Source organism: Cygnus atratus, chromosome 5, assembly GCF_013377495.2.
Source record: "Cygnus atratus isolate AKBS03 ecotype Queensland, Australia chromosome 5, CAtr_DNAZoo_HiC_assembly, whole genome shotgun sequence".
NCBI lineage: Eukaryota > Metazoa > Chordata > Aves > Anseriformes > Anatidae > Cygnus > Cygnus atratus.
The window spans coordinates 25,737,728-25,755,999 of NC_066366.1; the positions used below are offsets into that span (position 1 = coordinate 25,737,728).

General features: G+C 35.8%; 1 protein-coding gene across 8 annotated transcripts in view; it reads right to left on the reverse strand.

Annotated features, from left to right (window-relative positions):
• Positions 1–15: 15 nt before the first annotated feature.
• Positions 16–18,272, reverse strand: part of RASGRP1 (RAS guanyl releasing protein 1) — a 44,158-nt gene continuing 25,901 nt past the window's right edge. For 3 of the 8 annotated variants that reach the window (XM_050710738.1, XM_035539039.2, XM_050710739.1), the window contains exons 7-17: positions 15,383–15,556; positions 14,518–14,634; positions 12,482–12,757; positions 10,109–10,189; positions 9,420–9,524; positions 8,784–8,893; positions 7,948–8,092; positions 6,718–6,754; positions 5,964–6,110; positions 5,111–5,481; positions 16–3,916 (exon numbers count right to left, since the gene is read on the reverse strand). In XM_050710738.1, coding sequence (XP_050566695.1) covers positions 3,782–3,916; positions 5,111–5,481; positions 5,964–6,110; positions 6,718–6,754; positions 7,948–8,092; positions 8,784–8,893; positions 9,420–9,524; positions 10,109–10,189; positions 12,482–12,757; positions 14,518–14,634; positions 15,383–15,556 — 1,698 coding nt within the window. In that variant the 3' untranslated portion in view covers positions 16–3,781. The remainder of the gene's footprint in view (positions 3,917–5,110; positions 5,482–5,963; positions 6,111–6,717; positions 6,755–7,947; positions 8,093–8,783; positions 8,894–9,419; positions 9,525–10,108; positions 10,190–12,481; positions 12,758–14,517; positions 14,635–15,382; positions 15,557–18,272) is intronic. The other 5 variants (XR_007708272.1, XR_007708273.1, XM_050710740.1 and 2 more) reach the window with 3 other exon arrangements.

The following is an 18,272-nucleotide window of genomic DNA, read 5'->3' on the forward strand; positions in this document are numbered from 1 at the left end:
CAGGAAAATTTCACCAGACAGGACAGATTCCAGATACATCCCAATTGTATTGTCTCATTTGAAAGTGTCAGTGTCCAAAACAGGACAAAAAGCATAGGTCTACATGATTGTTACTATCGTCTTTATGTAAATTAAGGAAATAACTTCTAATTATTTGTGAAGCTTTCAATTTTTAATTTCTGTAATTCTGAAACAAAACACAACTTGTTCTTGCCTCCCCTCTGTCAGATATTTTGATGTTCAATACCTCACATAAAAAATGGCTTTGAGATGCGGTATTTGAGTTTTGCTGTAAGGTAAATAGTAAATCTTCAGGGTGCTGTGATGTTGTCTGTGTAATAGCCAGCCTTAGTAGGAATTGCAGAAGACTTGTTTAAACTTTTTTATCATGCTGTTAAATCTTTTCAGAATTAATAGGATATTGTGCTTTGCAATACTTGGAACATTAGAGTGGCAGAAACAGTGTCTGTAGCTTCTCAACCACTAAAATACTGAGAGAATAATCTACGCAGGCCTAGCTTCCCGAGCATTCTCAATGGTCTCAGGTGCAACAGAGAGTAGAAACTCAGACACTAGGTTAGTCCCAGAAGTGTCCCAGATAACAGAATCGAGGAAAATGAATTTAGGTTGTTAAGATTTTTCAGATAGAAACGCAGAGGCAATGTGCAATTTTAATATTTTTTTCTATTATAAATATTAAACCAAAATCTTACACTTATATATAAAATCTTTACAATCTGTACACTTTTTCAATCTTCTTTAATAGCATTAAAACAAAAACTTTTCAAGTTGCTGTAGAGATCAGTTACAACAGAATAACAGACTGCTGCTATAATAAAAAATTCTAAAAGGTAGCTTTGATATTTTCAAAAGCATTTCTAAGCTACTTTAAATGCAGTTGTCTTTAATTTGAATATTAAAAGTAGCTCTGCCATTTTCATTTTTATATTATTCAGTCTACTTTATCTTTAGAGGATCAGAATTTATACTTAAAAATAAACAGTAGTTGGGGCGGGGGTGTTCATTTTTTCTTCCTTCCTGTACGTACATGAAACACAGCTGAGCCTGGAGAAAGCATAAAGGTAAGTGCTTTTCATTTTTATTACAAGATAAATTATAAGTGGTGTTCAATGTCACTGTTTGCTGATAAGACTTTAAACAGCACTTGGTAGTTTAACTGTATCTTTTTTTCCTAGCATAGAGGAGGAGCATTAAGGTTAACAGAGATGCATGTGATATTTGCTCATAGCTCGGCTGGTTTCAGCAGTATCTCAGTACAGTCTGTTTTTGCTATTAGCACAAGTCTTTCATGCATCAAAATCAAAGTCCCAAAAGTAATAAGAAGGGACTATCACCAAAACAGGGGAAAAAAAAAACAACAACAACAAAAAAAGATTGTAAAGGGATTTTGGCAAACATAGAACCTGAAGGTAGTTGAAGAGCTCTCAAGTTTTCCAGGTATCAACCAAGTCATTTGAAGCAGGAAGCTTTCAGCACACATGAAGCACCATATACTGGTTCTGTAAGACGTTCCTGCAAATAGGTGTTGTAAATCATTCAAACTGTTTGTAGGAACAATAGAATGACAGAGAGAAATGTTAACATTTACGACTGTACAAATATGGTCTTAACTCAATTTTAAGCATTAAGTACTAAACCTTAGTACTCTGTAACATAGTAACTAACGCTGGCCTTTGGGCCAGCTGTTGACATTAGTTTGTCTACTTTGGAGAGGGAGGGGAGGAAATGAACAAAGTATATATATATATATACACATACAGAAATTCTATTAGAATCCAGAGTCCAGAGCATAAGCAAGCAGTTAGCTGCACAACAGGATTTACCAGTCTTTGTTGCTCTTTGAAGGTATTTTCCAAATACATGAAAATATATTAAGTATTTATCCTGTTTGTTTTATTTGTTGCAGAAATAGACTTTTGTTTGCTAAATGCATATCAAAAATTCTCCTTGCTGTAGTCCTGCACAGAGGACAAATATCAAGAAGCTTACAGAAAATTGGCAAAGCAAGTTTACAAACATGACCTGAAAGCCATTTTGACTGCTTCACTAATCAAAGTGCAATTACGTGTTAACTGTTAATAATTCAGGTTTAGTGTATGAGGAACAAAAGTTGCACAATCTTCACAGCTGCTATTTTTTGTCATATGCATTTCAACTCTTTACATACCATATTTATTTACAGTAAATAACAAACTCCATTACTACTAGTACTACTACTACTACTGTCTCCTACCAGTCATGGAGGTACAAGCACAATCCAAATGCTAAACAAGGATTTAGAACCAGTAAACTGCTAAGTAGTTTCCAATGGTCTTTTTTTTAAACAGTAAGTAAAGCATTCATATACTTGACAATTAATGACTGTAAACTAGAGATAGAACATACACTTATGCCACTTTGAACACAAAGCACGCATGCTATTATAATGGGTCAACTAAAAATTCAATCTATAATGTAGTTTGTAAAGTAACTTGCAAGTTTTGAAGAGCATTAAGTATACGTTATTAATAAATATATCAAGTTTTAACTTTCTGCTGTTTACATGTATGATGAGAAATGCCTGCTTGATAAATGCAAGTGAGTTTTATACAACTGTAAGTGTAAGAATTACCTTGAAACGCAAATGCAATTTTAAAATTGACTATTCTGACAAATATACCAGTAACTTGAAACGCTGTTTTGTCATCTTTTGCCAGTATGAACACTTAATAGCATTAAGAAAACTGTTACCTCCCTAGCACCTTTCACTATACAAAATTTATACACATGAGAGCATGGTCAGCTTGACTCTTTAGATAAAGTGCATGTGAAAGCTATGAGAAAGATAATGGAAAATCCCGGTTAGAGCTGTAAGATGTTAGAAGCTCAGAAATACATTATCTGTTGCACTGGGATTACTATACAGTTTCCCTCATAATATGGCCTTTAAGGTTGTACTCAGATGTTGCAACACTGGTGTCATTTGACATTACAAAAAAATAATCAACTTTGTCCCATATTTATGGTAAAGGGACAGCAAGCTATCCTTTAAGCTGAATAAGTAGGGCTCATTTCCACAAAAATGGAAGCAGTGTTCACTCTAAACTCTTAAGTCTCATATTTTACCTTAACAAAGGTAAGCATTTGAGCAGCAGGACTACAAAGCTCTGAAGGAGTTTTAAAACATTTGTCAGTTTACCCTAACAAAGCCTAAGAATCAAGTAATCAAATATCATTAGGTTTACTTATTTTAATATTTTTGCTAAACTTCAGAAATAAAGGCCACAGTCCACTTAATAATTTTAATTGTTTTTAGACACAATGAGAAGGAACTCTCTCTCTTAATGGAATATTTCTGCAGTTTTACTTAAATGCTTAGCTTTATTGATCATGTTTCTACAAACCTGAATTTGGACCAAATCTGAGGTGATAGTCTTATGAGTAGCTACATTGTCAGAACACTTGTAGAGTAACGTGTGCTGCCTGCAGCGAACTCACTGTGGAATCCGTCATGAACATAAACTTCAGGAACAGTGTCACTCCTTTTAAAAGCAATCCCAGAAGATATGATTTTCATCATGCAGATGATGCTAAATTACCTTAAAAAGGTCAAAGGAATTCATTTATACACTTAAGAGTGTATTTCTAATACAGAAGTGTACAGAATAAGGAGAGCATTTCTGTTTAAAATCCTTTGGACTAGCTCTCCAGATCACTTGGTAAAGCAGCTTTGTCACACCTTCAGTCTTCCATTCTTCCATAGGGATCTTCCCCTTTTCTGCTAGGAGCAGTCTCTGTGCTGTAGGTCATCAACTACATGATTTCTTCTCTGGATTGTAAGAGATTCGATTGTTTTATGTGCCTGCTCCAGCTGGATCTTTAAACCTTCATTGTCTGCCTTTAGAATATTTCTTTCCTAGACAAACAAAAAAAATAGAGAATGGGATTTGATTTTAAATTTGTTTCAGGATTGTCTGGTTGTATATTTAGGTTGATTGGCTTAAACATAAGTTGGAGATGTCTCTTAACGATAGAAAAGATACTAGCTTACACGCAGTAAGATTAAAAGGATGAGACATTTTAGCTAACAAGCAGTTAATGTATTAAGACAATCATTTGCAAATCTTATATACATGTTTTATATATATACACAAAGCTATCTATAAAATGTTTTATCAGTCATTAACAAGAAGTTCCTCTTACAATCCGAAGCAGAGTCTAAATTAAGACATGGTGTAGAAATGTGTCTTTACAGTGCTTGATTACATAGTGAGAATCAAGACATGCAAGACATAACAGTAGACACTATATTCTGTAAAGTTTGGAGCTTGTACACAGAGCTGGTTTACCAGCATTGTAATCCATGAGGAAAGAAATACAGAAAACTACTCTATACATTGTTCAGAACAGTTGTCTCCAAGGCAGGCTGGGATATTTACATTTTTATTTTTATTTTTTTTAACTTTTAAGAAAATGTTAAAGCTTTGAACAGATTTCTAATTCCTTGTTTAGTAATGGCTGATGTGCATCTCACTATGCTTTTTGTTTATTCTATATTCTCTGTACTTCTAGGAACTTTTTTTTTTGACTAACATTGTTGTCTTAAATTTGTATTAGAAGTCAGATTTTCTTTAGCCATAAATATTTTTGTTAAGGTAAGTGTTAAACTGGTTTCAACATAACGCCTTACATAAATAGTATCCTGTCAAAGTTATGTTAAAACACTAATTCAAGTTTCCCAGTCTTGTATTACATGTGCAGAAGACTGTTCCTTAAAATAACTTATTTTGTGGAGTAACATCCTGTCCTAAGCAATTGGATTACAGTCACATTCTTGCTTGTCACTTAAAAGGCTACAGGAATGAATGTAACCATAACAAAAGCTTCAAAATGTATTCCCTAAGCCCTGTACCACTACTAAAATTGCATTTGAAGTGAAACATCACTGATGCAGTTAAAGCGGCTAAGAATTCATGATACCTCTCATGGATTATTCTGGCAATTATACTGGAGCACAGTGGTAGTGCAACACCTTCCCACTCAGCCACCCCACTCTAACCACTTTACAGTACTGTTGTACAAAGCCTAATTTGTTTCGCTATGTACATACCTGCTCAAGTTCGTGGTATGAGGGTTTATAGCTGTGATGCTCCTCCTTCATTTTCTGGCTGGAGTCCTTGTTTTCCCATTTAACATATGCCTTTTTGCGGCTTAGTAGTGGGCTTGGACATGGGGATGGTGGAGTAGGCTGGAGATAAGGATTTTCTGGTAACCTTTCTTTCTTCTCTGTCTGCCTGTGAGATACATCACCAAACAGCAGTACAGAATCAGTCTGTGTACCTTTATGAACCACAGCTGGTTTCAGTCTTACTGAGATTTTCTGAGCTGAGGAACCCATCAGCATAATGGTTCGGTCTTTGCTGCCTTCATTGTGTTCCACTACTTCTCCATTAGGAAACGTGAATGGTCCTTCTTCTTGTCCTGTAGAACATGCATCATAAATTGAGCCAAGATTTTATTCCAAGAAAGGAGAACCAGCAGGTACAGTAATTAAACATGATTTTAATGAATAAATAAAACTATTTATTCTTTGTTTTTACATTGGTAAATGTAAAATTGGTGTCATGGGACATTTTTCAATATCATGTCTCTTGGAACAGTGCTGTGCCTTATCTCAGTAGGATTATTAAGAGGAAAACAGGAGTCTTCCATCACAATCACAGCATACCTACCATTAAGCTCAGAGAAAAGCCTCTAGATATTTTATGTTAATAAGTTTTATACAGACCATTGATCTTACTGCTTGCGCTGGAGGCCTACTCGTTCTAGTTACTATGTTGGTAAAACTCTGCAATTAACTAACCAAACCCTAAACAATACTGTACAACTCATCTTTAAAAGAAAAATGAACAAAACAAAAATTATCTAGATCTTTTGATCTTTTTAATGTGACCTTTCCTCACCATGGAATTGCTCTTTGACCCCTAGTGTGCAGAGGCTTGAAGCAAGAGCAGATGTTGGGCTGCTGTCTGGGACTGAAGTTTTGGGTCTTCTCTTGCACTCTATCACAACCAGGTCTTTGCATTGCTTGTGGCAATTCATTCCACAGTCTGTAAACAAAACAAACTTGACATGATTCAGTGGCTCTGTTGTAGTATTTCAGGTCAGCTCTCACACTGTGTTACTTCCAAAGGAAGCAAGAAAGTTTCTTTAAGGTTCTCTACATGCCTTACCTGAAACAATATACGCTTAGTAACAACTCAACTATATCCCCTTGCTATATATACACCTCAAACTCCTTTTCAATATAAAAATATCAAATAGCAACATACGGTTGTAACAGTTCTGACTATAGGAGTTGCAGAGAAAGCAGATACGTGCATGAGGTGGAAAACTGCAAAATACTTGTGAATCTGTTACACGGTTTTCAGAGAATTTGTATTGCACTCATCAGAATAGAAGGGTCTGTTTATCAGCCCTCTGGATTCAGTGAAGATTTGCAAAAGGTTAGGGCTATCAGTTCCTTCACCTTCGCATTTCTTTTGGAGCATGTCTGTCATCCTATTCTTGAGTCAGCCTTCTCCCTGAGAGGCCAGATTAAATAGGTCCATAGACATAGCAATGGATCTTGGAAAAATCAAGGTGTTTTTTTATTTGGTTGTTTTGCCATTCACCATTAGTTATAGATTACGTTTAACAAAGAATAAAGTATCTTACCTTTGCATCTGTATCCTTGTTTTATGACTCCCCAAAGCTGAAATTCAAACAATGTATATTAACGTATTTCTGTGCACATTTGATATCTCTGGATAAAAATATTCACTAAACACTCCACTCACATCTGAGACTTGAGCACTTGCAGAGTACCTTGTTTTCATATCCTTTTAATGGTAAAAATCAAAATATGAACTACCTACACATCTTTAGAGTAAGGTAAACAGAATATTTGTATGCATGTTCCTTAATCACAAACAAAATAGCTTAACCTAGTCTCTAATGAGTACATCAGCAGATCTAACAGCTCCCAGTGAAGGTGCAGAACTAGAGTAGATGTAGAATTGTGCATCAGCACTCTTGTTTGATCCCAGCTAAGCTAGGAAGTGGTTGGAGTCAGTTTTACTAAATCTTCCTGTGCCAGGCACGGGGCTTGTGTGTACCAGGACATGAGTTCATATAATCATAGAATATCCCAAGTTGGAAGGGACCCACAAGGATCAAATCCAACTCCTGGCTCTGCACACGACCACCCAAAAATAAAACCATATTTCTGAGAGCATTTTCCAAATGCTTCTTGAACTCCAGCAGGCTCAGATCCATGAATATTTACAGATTATACATACATACAAATATTCTCAGTGCCACTTTCCTGGAGAATCTGCTCCAGTGCCCAACTACCCTCTGGGTGCAGAACCTTTTCCTAACACCCAGCCTGACCTTCCCCTGTCCCAGCTCCATGCCGTTCCCTTGGGTCCTGTCGCTGTCCCCAGAGAGCAGAGCTCAGCACCTGCCCCTCCACTCCCCACATGAGGAAGCTGCAGGCTGCCACGAGGCCTTCCCTCAGCCTGCTCTGCTCTGGGCTGAACAAACCAAGGGACCTTAGCCACTCCTCATACATCTTGCTCTCTAGACCCTTCACCATCGTTGTAGCCCTCCTTTGGACATGCTCTGACAGCCCAGTGGAGTGGAAGCCTCTGGATTTGGAAAGTCTTCTCTGAGAGTGATGCACCCAAACACCACAAGGTAGGAGCCATGTTTAAACAGATAATAGCACTGCCAAGGGGGATATAAAAGGTACATTAAATAGCTACACAGGCAGTAGCCTGATGTTTGTAGTTTCATTGGTGTTTTAAACAGATTCATTTCTGTATGTGATACAAAGTAATTATGAGATAAAAATAGGCATTTTTCCAAACAATATTAACATAATTTACTAAAAAGTGAACTTACAAATCCAGCACAGTTGTCGCAGAAAGTAGGCCTTAAGTAAGTAGTCTCTTGGAAGTTGTGAGCAAACCCAAGTCCTAATTTGGAATAGATTGAGCTAGCCCTCATAAAGTAAGCAGTTATTTCATCCCTGCTAATCAGACCTTCCCTGAAAATAAGAAAAGTTGTTTGTGAGGCACCTCTTTTCTTAAAAGCAATAAGGAGAATTAAACATACCAATAAGGAGAACTAAACATACCTTCACAATTTATAATGGCAATACTTTAATTGGCCGAGAACTACAGCGATATCAGTAATTTTGTCAACAGTTCCCAAAGTCTACAGAAGCTTCTCTACATGTTACAGTTGCAGCTTGTAAGGATAAATGAACTATCTGTATATGAGATGCAACCTCAAAGCTATTTCAAAACTTTGAAATAACCATGTTTGTATTTTTCCATGCTTTAATGTGCTGCGAGAAATATTTTGAATTTGACCAAAATATACATTTGCCAATTCTCTATTTTTTAGGAACAGGTCATCTTTGGAAAGTTCCTCAGCAGTATATACTGCATATCATTCTAAAAATATTTCTTCTATTATCTCTGTTCTTACTCCTACATCAGCCTGGTTATTTCTTTAAGCTCATGAAGAGTTCATTCACAAAACACTTAAAAGACGCTTTTGTCAGTTGTTTTCACTTCCATTTGTTGGTGAAGAGGATGATTTTACCATCATAGTGACAGAAGAAAAAAAAAAAGGAAACAAAACCACCGCTAACAAAACAACAGAAATAACACACACAGGGCCTACAAAGTTGATAAGCAGAACTAGGTTAAAAGAGATTTGTAAGTACTTACCAGTCTTTAGCCATTACACAAAATGAGAATGGAAAACTGGCTGCTATCTTTTCAAATTCTTCCTGAGAAATGTATCCATCCTGATCATGGTCATAATTTTTGAAGACAGACTGCGTAAGATAATAGTAGAATAGTTTATAACATGTATAGAAACTACTGAATTACCACTTCAGAAAGTCTTCACAATATTCAGAGGATTCCTCTCCCACTTTCCCTCAATATCTATTCAACAGTACAAGTTTTTTCTAATTGTTTTTCTTGCTTGAGTCTGAAGAAGCATGATGATTTTTTGATTTGTAGGAAGATACGGATAAGCCAACATGAAACGGACTGAACGCTTCACAACACTAGCTCTTATTTCATCACTCTTTAAGATCATCATTAAGGCACAACTTGTACTAATGCACTCAGTTAATGCTGTCAATGATGATCTCCCTAGCCAAATCTGTGCAGCTGCCTGGGTTATTTGGCCAGGTTAATGTTATGTGAGAAGCAGCTGTGTGACAGACCTATTTCCACTTATAGAATGACATCACTGATTGTGTCTGACCCTATTTTTTTTCCCTTCGTGTCTTTTCATACCTAAACATTAAGACTATAACTGAGATGTAAGGTATATAGTCCAACCATACTTACATCCACCATCCTCTGAACATGTTTGCTGATGGTTTTTGGATCAGGTTTTGGGGCTACTCCTGAGGCCCAGTCTGCAACTACTGGTGGTCTAGAAGGTGTCAAAGGCTACAATAAATTGAATGGAACTTTATTAGTACCACGTTAAAATATTTTCAGTATAATGCTTCCTCAATTTGTGATGATGAACTCTGTGATACAGGACTGCAGAAATGGCCTATCTGACCCAACATCATACTTTCGATAATTATGTGGTACTTCAGAGAAAGCTCTTCCCTGAACTGTCCAAAACAATGGTTTAAATTCTCACGGTTCACTGGCAACCCTGTAAATTCACCATCTTTTCCATGTTTATAAAACAGGAACAAAAACTGCACTCATGGGTTTGATCATTTGAGTCATGTAAGAATTCTTAACTTAAAAGAACCAGTATCGTTTGTTAAGGTTGAGCCTGATGTCTCTATAAAAGTAACTGCATTTGTGTTTGTACTGTGAAACCCAACATTGGTGTCAAGTCTTGCATATACTCTCGTTTATGCTTCATCATCAACCTATTCAACCATCATCAAACTATTTATGCTTTAACAGATTTTGCTCAGTCTATGAAGCTTATGCTAAACCAAAAACATACAAAATAAAATGAATGCAAGGGATAAAAGTTAAATTTGTTAAGAATCTGGAAAGGCTCTTACCGCAGCTCGGTGACTTCTTGGCTCTCGTGCATATGAAAGCTCGTAAATTTCATCTTCTGTGTAGTACAGATCAAGGGACAGCTGAAAACAAACACAATATTAGCTTAATCCCAAAGCAGTTGATACTACTTGATTGATTTCTTCCTGGCATGCATTAGTATATTTCGATGGACTATTTTTTAATTTAGGTTGCACCACAGGAAAAAAATGCATTTGAGCTGCATAGGCGTTGACCATGATTTGAAATAGGCGCATTTCTAAATTCCAGTCTGTTGCTGCTGTTATCTGGAAATCTGTAACATTACACAGCTACAGCCATTAACACGCAAGTAACTGAAGGCATAACTAGCCGTGTGTTAATAAGTAACCTGAAAAAAACCTGTTACTCCCATGATACACAAATAGTCTACCATGCAACTAAGCACCATTCCAACGAAACTGTCTGTCAACCATAATTCTCAGAAAATTCTTGTTTAAACATGTCAGGGGACTACACTGAACTGACAAGTATATGATGAGGATAAAAGATGGACTCGCATATATTTAGTGAGAACTTAGCTGTCAACTGCAGTTATGTAGAGTGAGATACTTTACACCTGGATAAATAAAGGAATTTGAAAAAGTTACCAAATTTATATCTTTGCTTATGGGTGTGCCCCAGAAAATGGTATAGCAAATAATTGGAAACAATTTCAAGTTAAGATTTAAGACTGGCAACATGACACTTTTTGACTATATGAAAATATTCACATTAGAAACATGAACAGAAAAGCCACAGGTAAATGCGTTACAAGCCTCCATCCAAGGCAAGTCTGAAGAAAATACAATGTTGAAATACTCTCTCCATAACAAAATCAGTTTCAAGTTATCCTAGCATATCAGTCAAGATGGTGGCAGTCACATATATATAAAATAAGAAACCAAAATATACTGCTTAATGCAAATAACACATCAGACCAAAGCTGAATAACATGGCTTAAATTTAAAATGTGCAACAACTTTCTTGTGAACAACTAAAAGATTGCTGTTGTAGTAAAAGTAGTGAATAATTTTTAATTCCTGGGGAAATCTTAAAGTAGTTTCTGACACTCAAAAACTAGTGCAAATGTTAAGATATTTCTATAAATTATTGACTCATGTACGTAATCACTACTGCCTCGTCAAACTGATTTGGCTGTTGATAGGAACACAAGGGAGAAAGACTTGAGGGAAAAAAAAAACAACAGGGAACAAACAAGAAAATCATACACCCTGGAATATTAGCAGTTGAGAAACTCCTGCTTTGAAATGAAGATGTATTTCTTTTATTTTATGTCCTGTAATATATAGTTACATGAACTTGTGGCCAAAGTTCTACAAGCTTGTAATAGGCACTTTTATAAAATGTTAGTGAAAAAGATCAACTTCTAATCATTTGAGACAAAGCATTTAAAACATTTTACAGGAAGAAATTCACCACTTTACGTAGCTCTATGGGAAGTACTGAATAGCCTGTTTCAGGCCTTGGGCACAAGACCTTACACAAGTGCTGTCAGAGAGGACAAATAACCTTAAGCACAGGAACATTTTATTTATGAGGTTTTCCTGAAACAGGGCACATAACCAGAAAGAGTCAGCAGGCTATCCAGCTTTTCCAATCTGTAAGACTTGTTAGGGCCAAGCAAAACTGAGAAACAAGGAAGGCAGATTTACTGTTTTACTAAAAGTTACTATTTTAACTTACCAGGAGAAGCTAGAACTATTTTTGTGACACATGTGCTAGGTAATATTAATTTTATTCGTAACATGTACTGACTAGAGATTACTAGAAGCACAATACAACTACGCTTGACTGATCTTTATGTCAAACAGTTTTATTAGTACCAGAAGAAACTTGGCTAGAAATGTGGTATGTTTAACCCTACACATCTTGAGGAACCCCTTTTACGTGCAAGTTTATACGTCCAACACGAGCAAGCCTTATACGCAATCTTCTGCCTCCAAGGTGCACCCTAAGGAAGCTTTCTATCTTTCTGCCTATTGAGGCTTAATCAGCAGAGGAGTCAGGGTGCTTCCATAAGGAAAGTACACACAGAATGTATACTACCATAGTGAAATGTAAATAAATGTTTCCTTCCCTTATGGAAGTGATTTGGAGAAAATTCTAATAAACTTTAAAATAATAAAGTGTTCACGAGGCACCTCTACCCTTGCTGCCGGGTAAACCAGCATCACTAACTTTTTCTCTTCTGTTATTGTACACTTCTTTAAGGAAAAAAAAGTCTTACAGTGTTAAGTATTTATAATTAATGGAATTCTCTACTTAGTTTAATTTGAGAGGTACTTGAAAATCATTTTTTAAATGGAGGTATTTATCTCATCCAATAGACTTACTGTAAGCAAATGAACAAGGTCCATATTAGCCTCCAGGGGAAGTGGCATTTCCTGGAGTTGTATCAGCTCATTTATGTGGTTATACAGAGAGTACAGTTTGTATATGTTAATTTTCTTGTCTTCTAAGTAGTCTGGCATGGCCTCATGAAGCGATATCAAGTCTTTCAGGTGGACCCCAAGGATTGGGATCTTAAAGTTAGTGCACTCGTTATAGGCACGTCGATAACTGTCATAGTTTTTGTAAGATGAAAGCAATTCTGTCATTTCATTAAACACCTAAAAAGAAAAAGAAAACAAATAATAAAAAGTGGTTCCTCCTTCTGTTCTGGTCATATATCACAAGAATTTTCCATACTGTTCTTAAGTGGTTTGCTCACTGTGACTGTCAACATCGATTTAAAAATGTAAATCTCTAGGCTCCAAATGAAATCTAGTTATTCACCTTGTTTAAATTAATAATACATCTTACGTGCCTCATCTACAATGCCAGCCTTCCTACATTCCCTATTAAGTCAATGAAAAGAAAGAATCCTCTCAATCAAGGGGATGCTTCTGCAGGTAATGTATAAGCTATCTGTCATGTCTCTGACCTTCCTAAAAGCAAGCATCTTCACCTTACAATGTGGAATGCAATTCTCCAACTTCCAGGTCACCAGCTGGAATGGACTGGCAGAGAAACCTTACACTGTGCTATGGTCCTATCACAACATGACCAGAACTCTTACAGTTCAAGGTGGCACATCTGTGCTTTTAAGAAAGCTTTCTTCCTTGATAACGAAGGAACATATATCATAACTTGTTGCAAAGGCCAAACAAATCTCAAGTCTAGCCATATAAACACCTTCCTTGCTTAAAACTGTACAGGCACAAAGCTGACTTCTACTATTATAAAGTCAATGGAGCAATGTTTTTGTTTGTTTGTTTGTTGTTTTTTTGGTTGGTTGGTTTTCTTGTGGAAGTTCCTGTCTAACCACTTGATTTTTAACCTTCACAAGTTAATCTATTTAGTTAAACTTTAAAGTAAACTTTAAACTAGTAAAGTCATTAATTACCAACCTTTATTTACTTAATTTTTATTAGTGCTTATATACAATTTCTTGATGCAAAAATTTATTCAAATCATAGGCACATGTGCAGTCCACTCCTCATAATGAGGAAATTTGTAAAACAACATGCTTCTAAAATAATCTTGCTAAACTGGATCTATAGATCCTGAGATCTGCAACTGATATCAGTGGGAAGTCATTTCTGGTCTAGACTTCAGGTATTCACTGTTCATTAAAGCTGTTTAAATATACTGTGATCAAAACAAATTCTTTAGATACCCTTATGAAATCTTTCAGGACCCAAATAAGATAAAGTGCATTAGTCTCTTAAGACCAAGTGCCTAAAGCCATTTCATAGCTAAAAAACAAAACAAAACAAACAAACAAAAACCTCACAGTTTTAGTAGCTGGAATCACAGCAAAAATATGTCCATTCTACAACTCACATGAGTTGAAATTTTCATTTTAATTAATTCCTAATGTTCCACTGTATTACAATATATGTGTCTTGGAGTTAAGTTTGTTCAAGTCTCAACTAGATAAAATCTGTCATAGGGAAAGATCAGATGAACTGGTCTTTTCAGTTTTAAAGTGCCGACGTCTGTGCTAGCATTTTATAGACTCAGGCTGGTCAGTGTTGCTATGGATAGCAAAGTTTTATTCTCAAATATTCTAGGATATAATTGTCCGCTTTTGTTTGAATGCTATTCTGTGCTACCTCATGTAAATGAAAATGCATCTTCTCATACCCAAACAAAAAAATTGAGAAAGCTCTACAAATCTCCAAGAGAGGGTTGAAAGTGTAGGAGTAACTGGTGTTTGTAAAGATGAAATGACAAAGAAAAAAAAAAAAAGAACAGAGGAAGTCTTCCTTTTTCTTTTTTTTTTTCCTCTGTCAGATTTAACAAAGTAAGCTTAGTTTTGTGCATGTGTGTGTAGGCAATGACAAAAAAAGTTTAAAAGTTATCTCATTTATAAAACAATACCAACCTTAGTTACATCATGAGGAACACATGAGCTTGTTTCCTTGAGTCTGGAAATGGAACTGTGACAGAGACCTCCTATCACTGCCATTAACGTATTGAAATTCTGCAACTGGTGAAGCTTCTGTGTTGACATAAAAAAAAAAAAAAAAAAATCAGTATTTATCATTTAAAGGGTGAAACTGTTCAACATGAATACCCAAATTCTACATTTCCTCTATTGTTCAGGGACAAGTTTAATATTGTTCTTACAAGTTTTGTCCCATAATCCATTTGACTTCATTCATTTCAGTATTGAAATTCTGATTTTACTGGGTGTAACATTTACTTGTTTTACTGTTATTAAATAAGATACTGTATCTGCAGAATTATTAAGTCTTCAAAGGGCTCCTTAGTACTTCTCCCTTTTCCTGCAGTATGCCACACCTAGGAAACACTGACCATTGTCTTGTTTATGACTGCAGTTGGATTAGCATACAAAAAAAATATCAATAGGACCATAGTTTTGTTTCTATCAGGTAAAGCATATCTGGTACAAATGCTTCTACTTATGGTCAAAAACATCATAGCAGTTCATACAGTGGAAAGATAGGCAGTTTCAGCTTGGGATCTCACCAGCTGATTGAAAAGGAATTCTAGTTTCTCGGTGCAGTTTCTTCAGAATAGATACGAGAAAGCTATAGTGCCATTGAAGATAATGTAACTGAATACCTGGTATGAACCCATACATGTGCACACTGTATATATGAACCAGGAGACCACTGCCAACATCTCTTTCCTAGCTGACCCCACACTAGTACTGTGGGAAGAGCAACTAAAGGGCTGTTTCAGAGAAAGACAAAATAAATAACACGTGTCAAAATTTAACTGACCTGTGCAACATGAATGAACTTGATGAATACTTCAGCTCGAAGCTGTGGTGTTGGTCTACTGAGAACCATTAACTGCACCCACTGAGAGATACCATTGCAAAGAGCAATTGATCTTTCCATCGTTGGATTCTCCTTCACACAACTATTCACAATGTAGTTTTGATAATCTGAGAACTTCAAAGAAAAAAAAAGTAAATTAAAATTCATCTTCCATTTCATACACCTCGTGATCTGTTTGCAAATAAAGGTCTGCTTTACAAGTTAAATACTAAAGAACATGATCTATCTTGCACTTTAAATATCCATAAGACTGAAAACTCTACTTTGTAAAAGCTATGCTCAGCTTTGTTCAAAGCAGAAGATTTGCAGTAATGAAATTAGCTGAAAGCATCTTTTCTTAATAATTTGTATCACATCACTTGCATCATGTATACCCCACAAGCCTTGACTCTTATAAACCCTAGGATGAGCAAAGTTGGGGTTTTCCTCTCCAGTGGCTCCACAGATTGATTGAATCTAGGTTTCTACGGCGAATGTTAAATGTAATGTACCAATCTAGTAATTCAGTAATGGTTTAGGTTCAAATATGTATCTACAGCACACTTCTGAATTAAGCTATACTAAAACAAATATAAAGAAGCAAGTTCAATCATATTTATATAAAACTGTGATTAAACCCATTGAGAAATAAAGAAGGCTAGGGACTCCTTAATATTTTGATATGGCTTGTGAGATCGTCTTCTTTAACCAAAGTGATCCAAAATTGTTTAGGGGACAAGCAGTTAAAACTTTCTTTGAAGCCATTCTCCCCATTAAGATTAAAAAGAAGCAATCATTTGTTTTTGTTGATGCGACATTTATCTGTTCTCTTGAAATATCCATTTACAGGAATACACAAAAATGTAAGTAATCAGAAGTTTTGACAGGAGATTTATATACTCATTCTTTACTATGGGCACTAATACTGACATCTTACCAAAAACTTTTGTAGCCATGGTAGATATGTATTCCTTTCTTAAGGTCAAAGGAATATATACTGAATGGCACTGATCCTTAAGGAAAGGTCATAAATTGTAATACTGCTATATGTTTCTTGCTCACTCTCTCTGCTTTTTTAACTTTTTTTCCCCCCACCCATTTAATGAGAAGTATTAACACTAAAAAGCAGAGACAACAGCAGACACCTGGATTCATCTTCTTACTAAATTAAAAATGGAAGAAATACTATGAGTAATAAGTAGAGCTGTCTCTAAGATTTCATAGCATGCACTTACAGTTATTGTTTGAATGCTGAACCATAGCCAGATTTGGCTGGATGTTGAAATTTAAGCAACTACTCTGTACTGGTAATTAATTTTTCAATATCTGACTACATAATTATCAACTTCATAGCAGTTTCAGAGCAATTATAAATCAGTTTGACTAATTTATATTTCGTCGTCAGCAGCTCTCTCCTTCAGAAAATGTTTTTTTTTTTAATGCTGAACAAGTTTATATCTAATACTACTTAAAGACTCGAGATAGCTGTAAAAGAATTGTAAGCGGCATATATAGTAAAGAAGTCCAGGTACTTAAATAATACAAGGGTCTGGTATTGTAACGGCTAATTAAAGAGCCTCAATAGTAAAGCAGAATCTAGGTTCTTACAAAAGAGCATAGGATCCCTGTATTTTATAGCTATGCATTAAAATGATTTTCAAGTGCAAGCATACCTGCAGTCATTACTTTGTGAACATCACTCCCTGCATTTTTCTTTGCTGCGAGATACAAGGTGTGTCCTGGAAGATTTTGCTACGTGCTGCATGTGTGTAGGGGATCAAGTATTCCTTTCTCACTTTCAAATGACTGAGTCTGTAAGTAGTTATGCCAATAACTGATAACATAACAGGCCATTTGCAGTCTCTTTCCTGCTATATTCTGCCAAGTTAGAAAAGGATTCTGTGGCTTAGCATATCGTGAATACATTCTGCAAAGAGTTAATGATTAGAGCTATTTCTTAATTACACATTTTTTCCTGATCTGAGGTTTCAGTAAACTCAATTTATACCAAAATGCATGCAAGTATGTAACTGTAATTTGGAATACTATGACAAATCCAAGACTCTGACAGCAATCATACTTGTTATGCTCATTAATCACTAATTATTTTATGTCTGCACAAAGCTTTGAAAGTGTTAAGACTTGTATAAGCTTTAAGTATTAGTACTGCCTACAGGCAGCATGTCTATGCACGACTTTGGTTGCACAGCTCTTTGAATTTAGCACAATACTTGAAGAGTCACATACAGTCAGCTCAAAATAAACTACACACAAACTACACTAACACATGACTGAAAATTGCAATCTACTGAGAGCCACCTTCCTTGCTAGACCTCATTTTCAAATTCTGCTATTTTGAGAAAAAAGAGACTGATTCTTTCTCTGCTTTCAGTGTTACCACACTGACTTTGCAACTCAACTACATTTTGGTGTCTAGTGTTCACTATTCTGTTTCATGTGTAAACTGTACCATGTTTGAATAGAAGTAATGTAGCATAAAAGGATGCAAGTGAGGCCAAAGTGTGGTAGGGGAGTTAGCATCTTAAAATGCTGTTTTCTCAAGTGCTTACTTATCCTTGTTTTTATTTTGTTACACACACACAAAAAAAAAAAAAAAAAAAAAAAAACAAGGCAAGCACAGTCCAGTGAGTCCGGAGTGACTCTTTATGCAGAAAAGCCCTTAGCCACTGCATGAGAATGATGCATTGTTTCCTACTGCCACAGGAAATTAACATTCTGGGAGCTTTCCAAGTTTCCTTCATACCTTTTCAGCCTGACTGACGATTTGAGTCAAAGGATGCTGCTTGTTTCTGTGCCCAATAACACCACTTGTTCTAATAGAAACAGATTA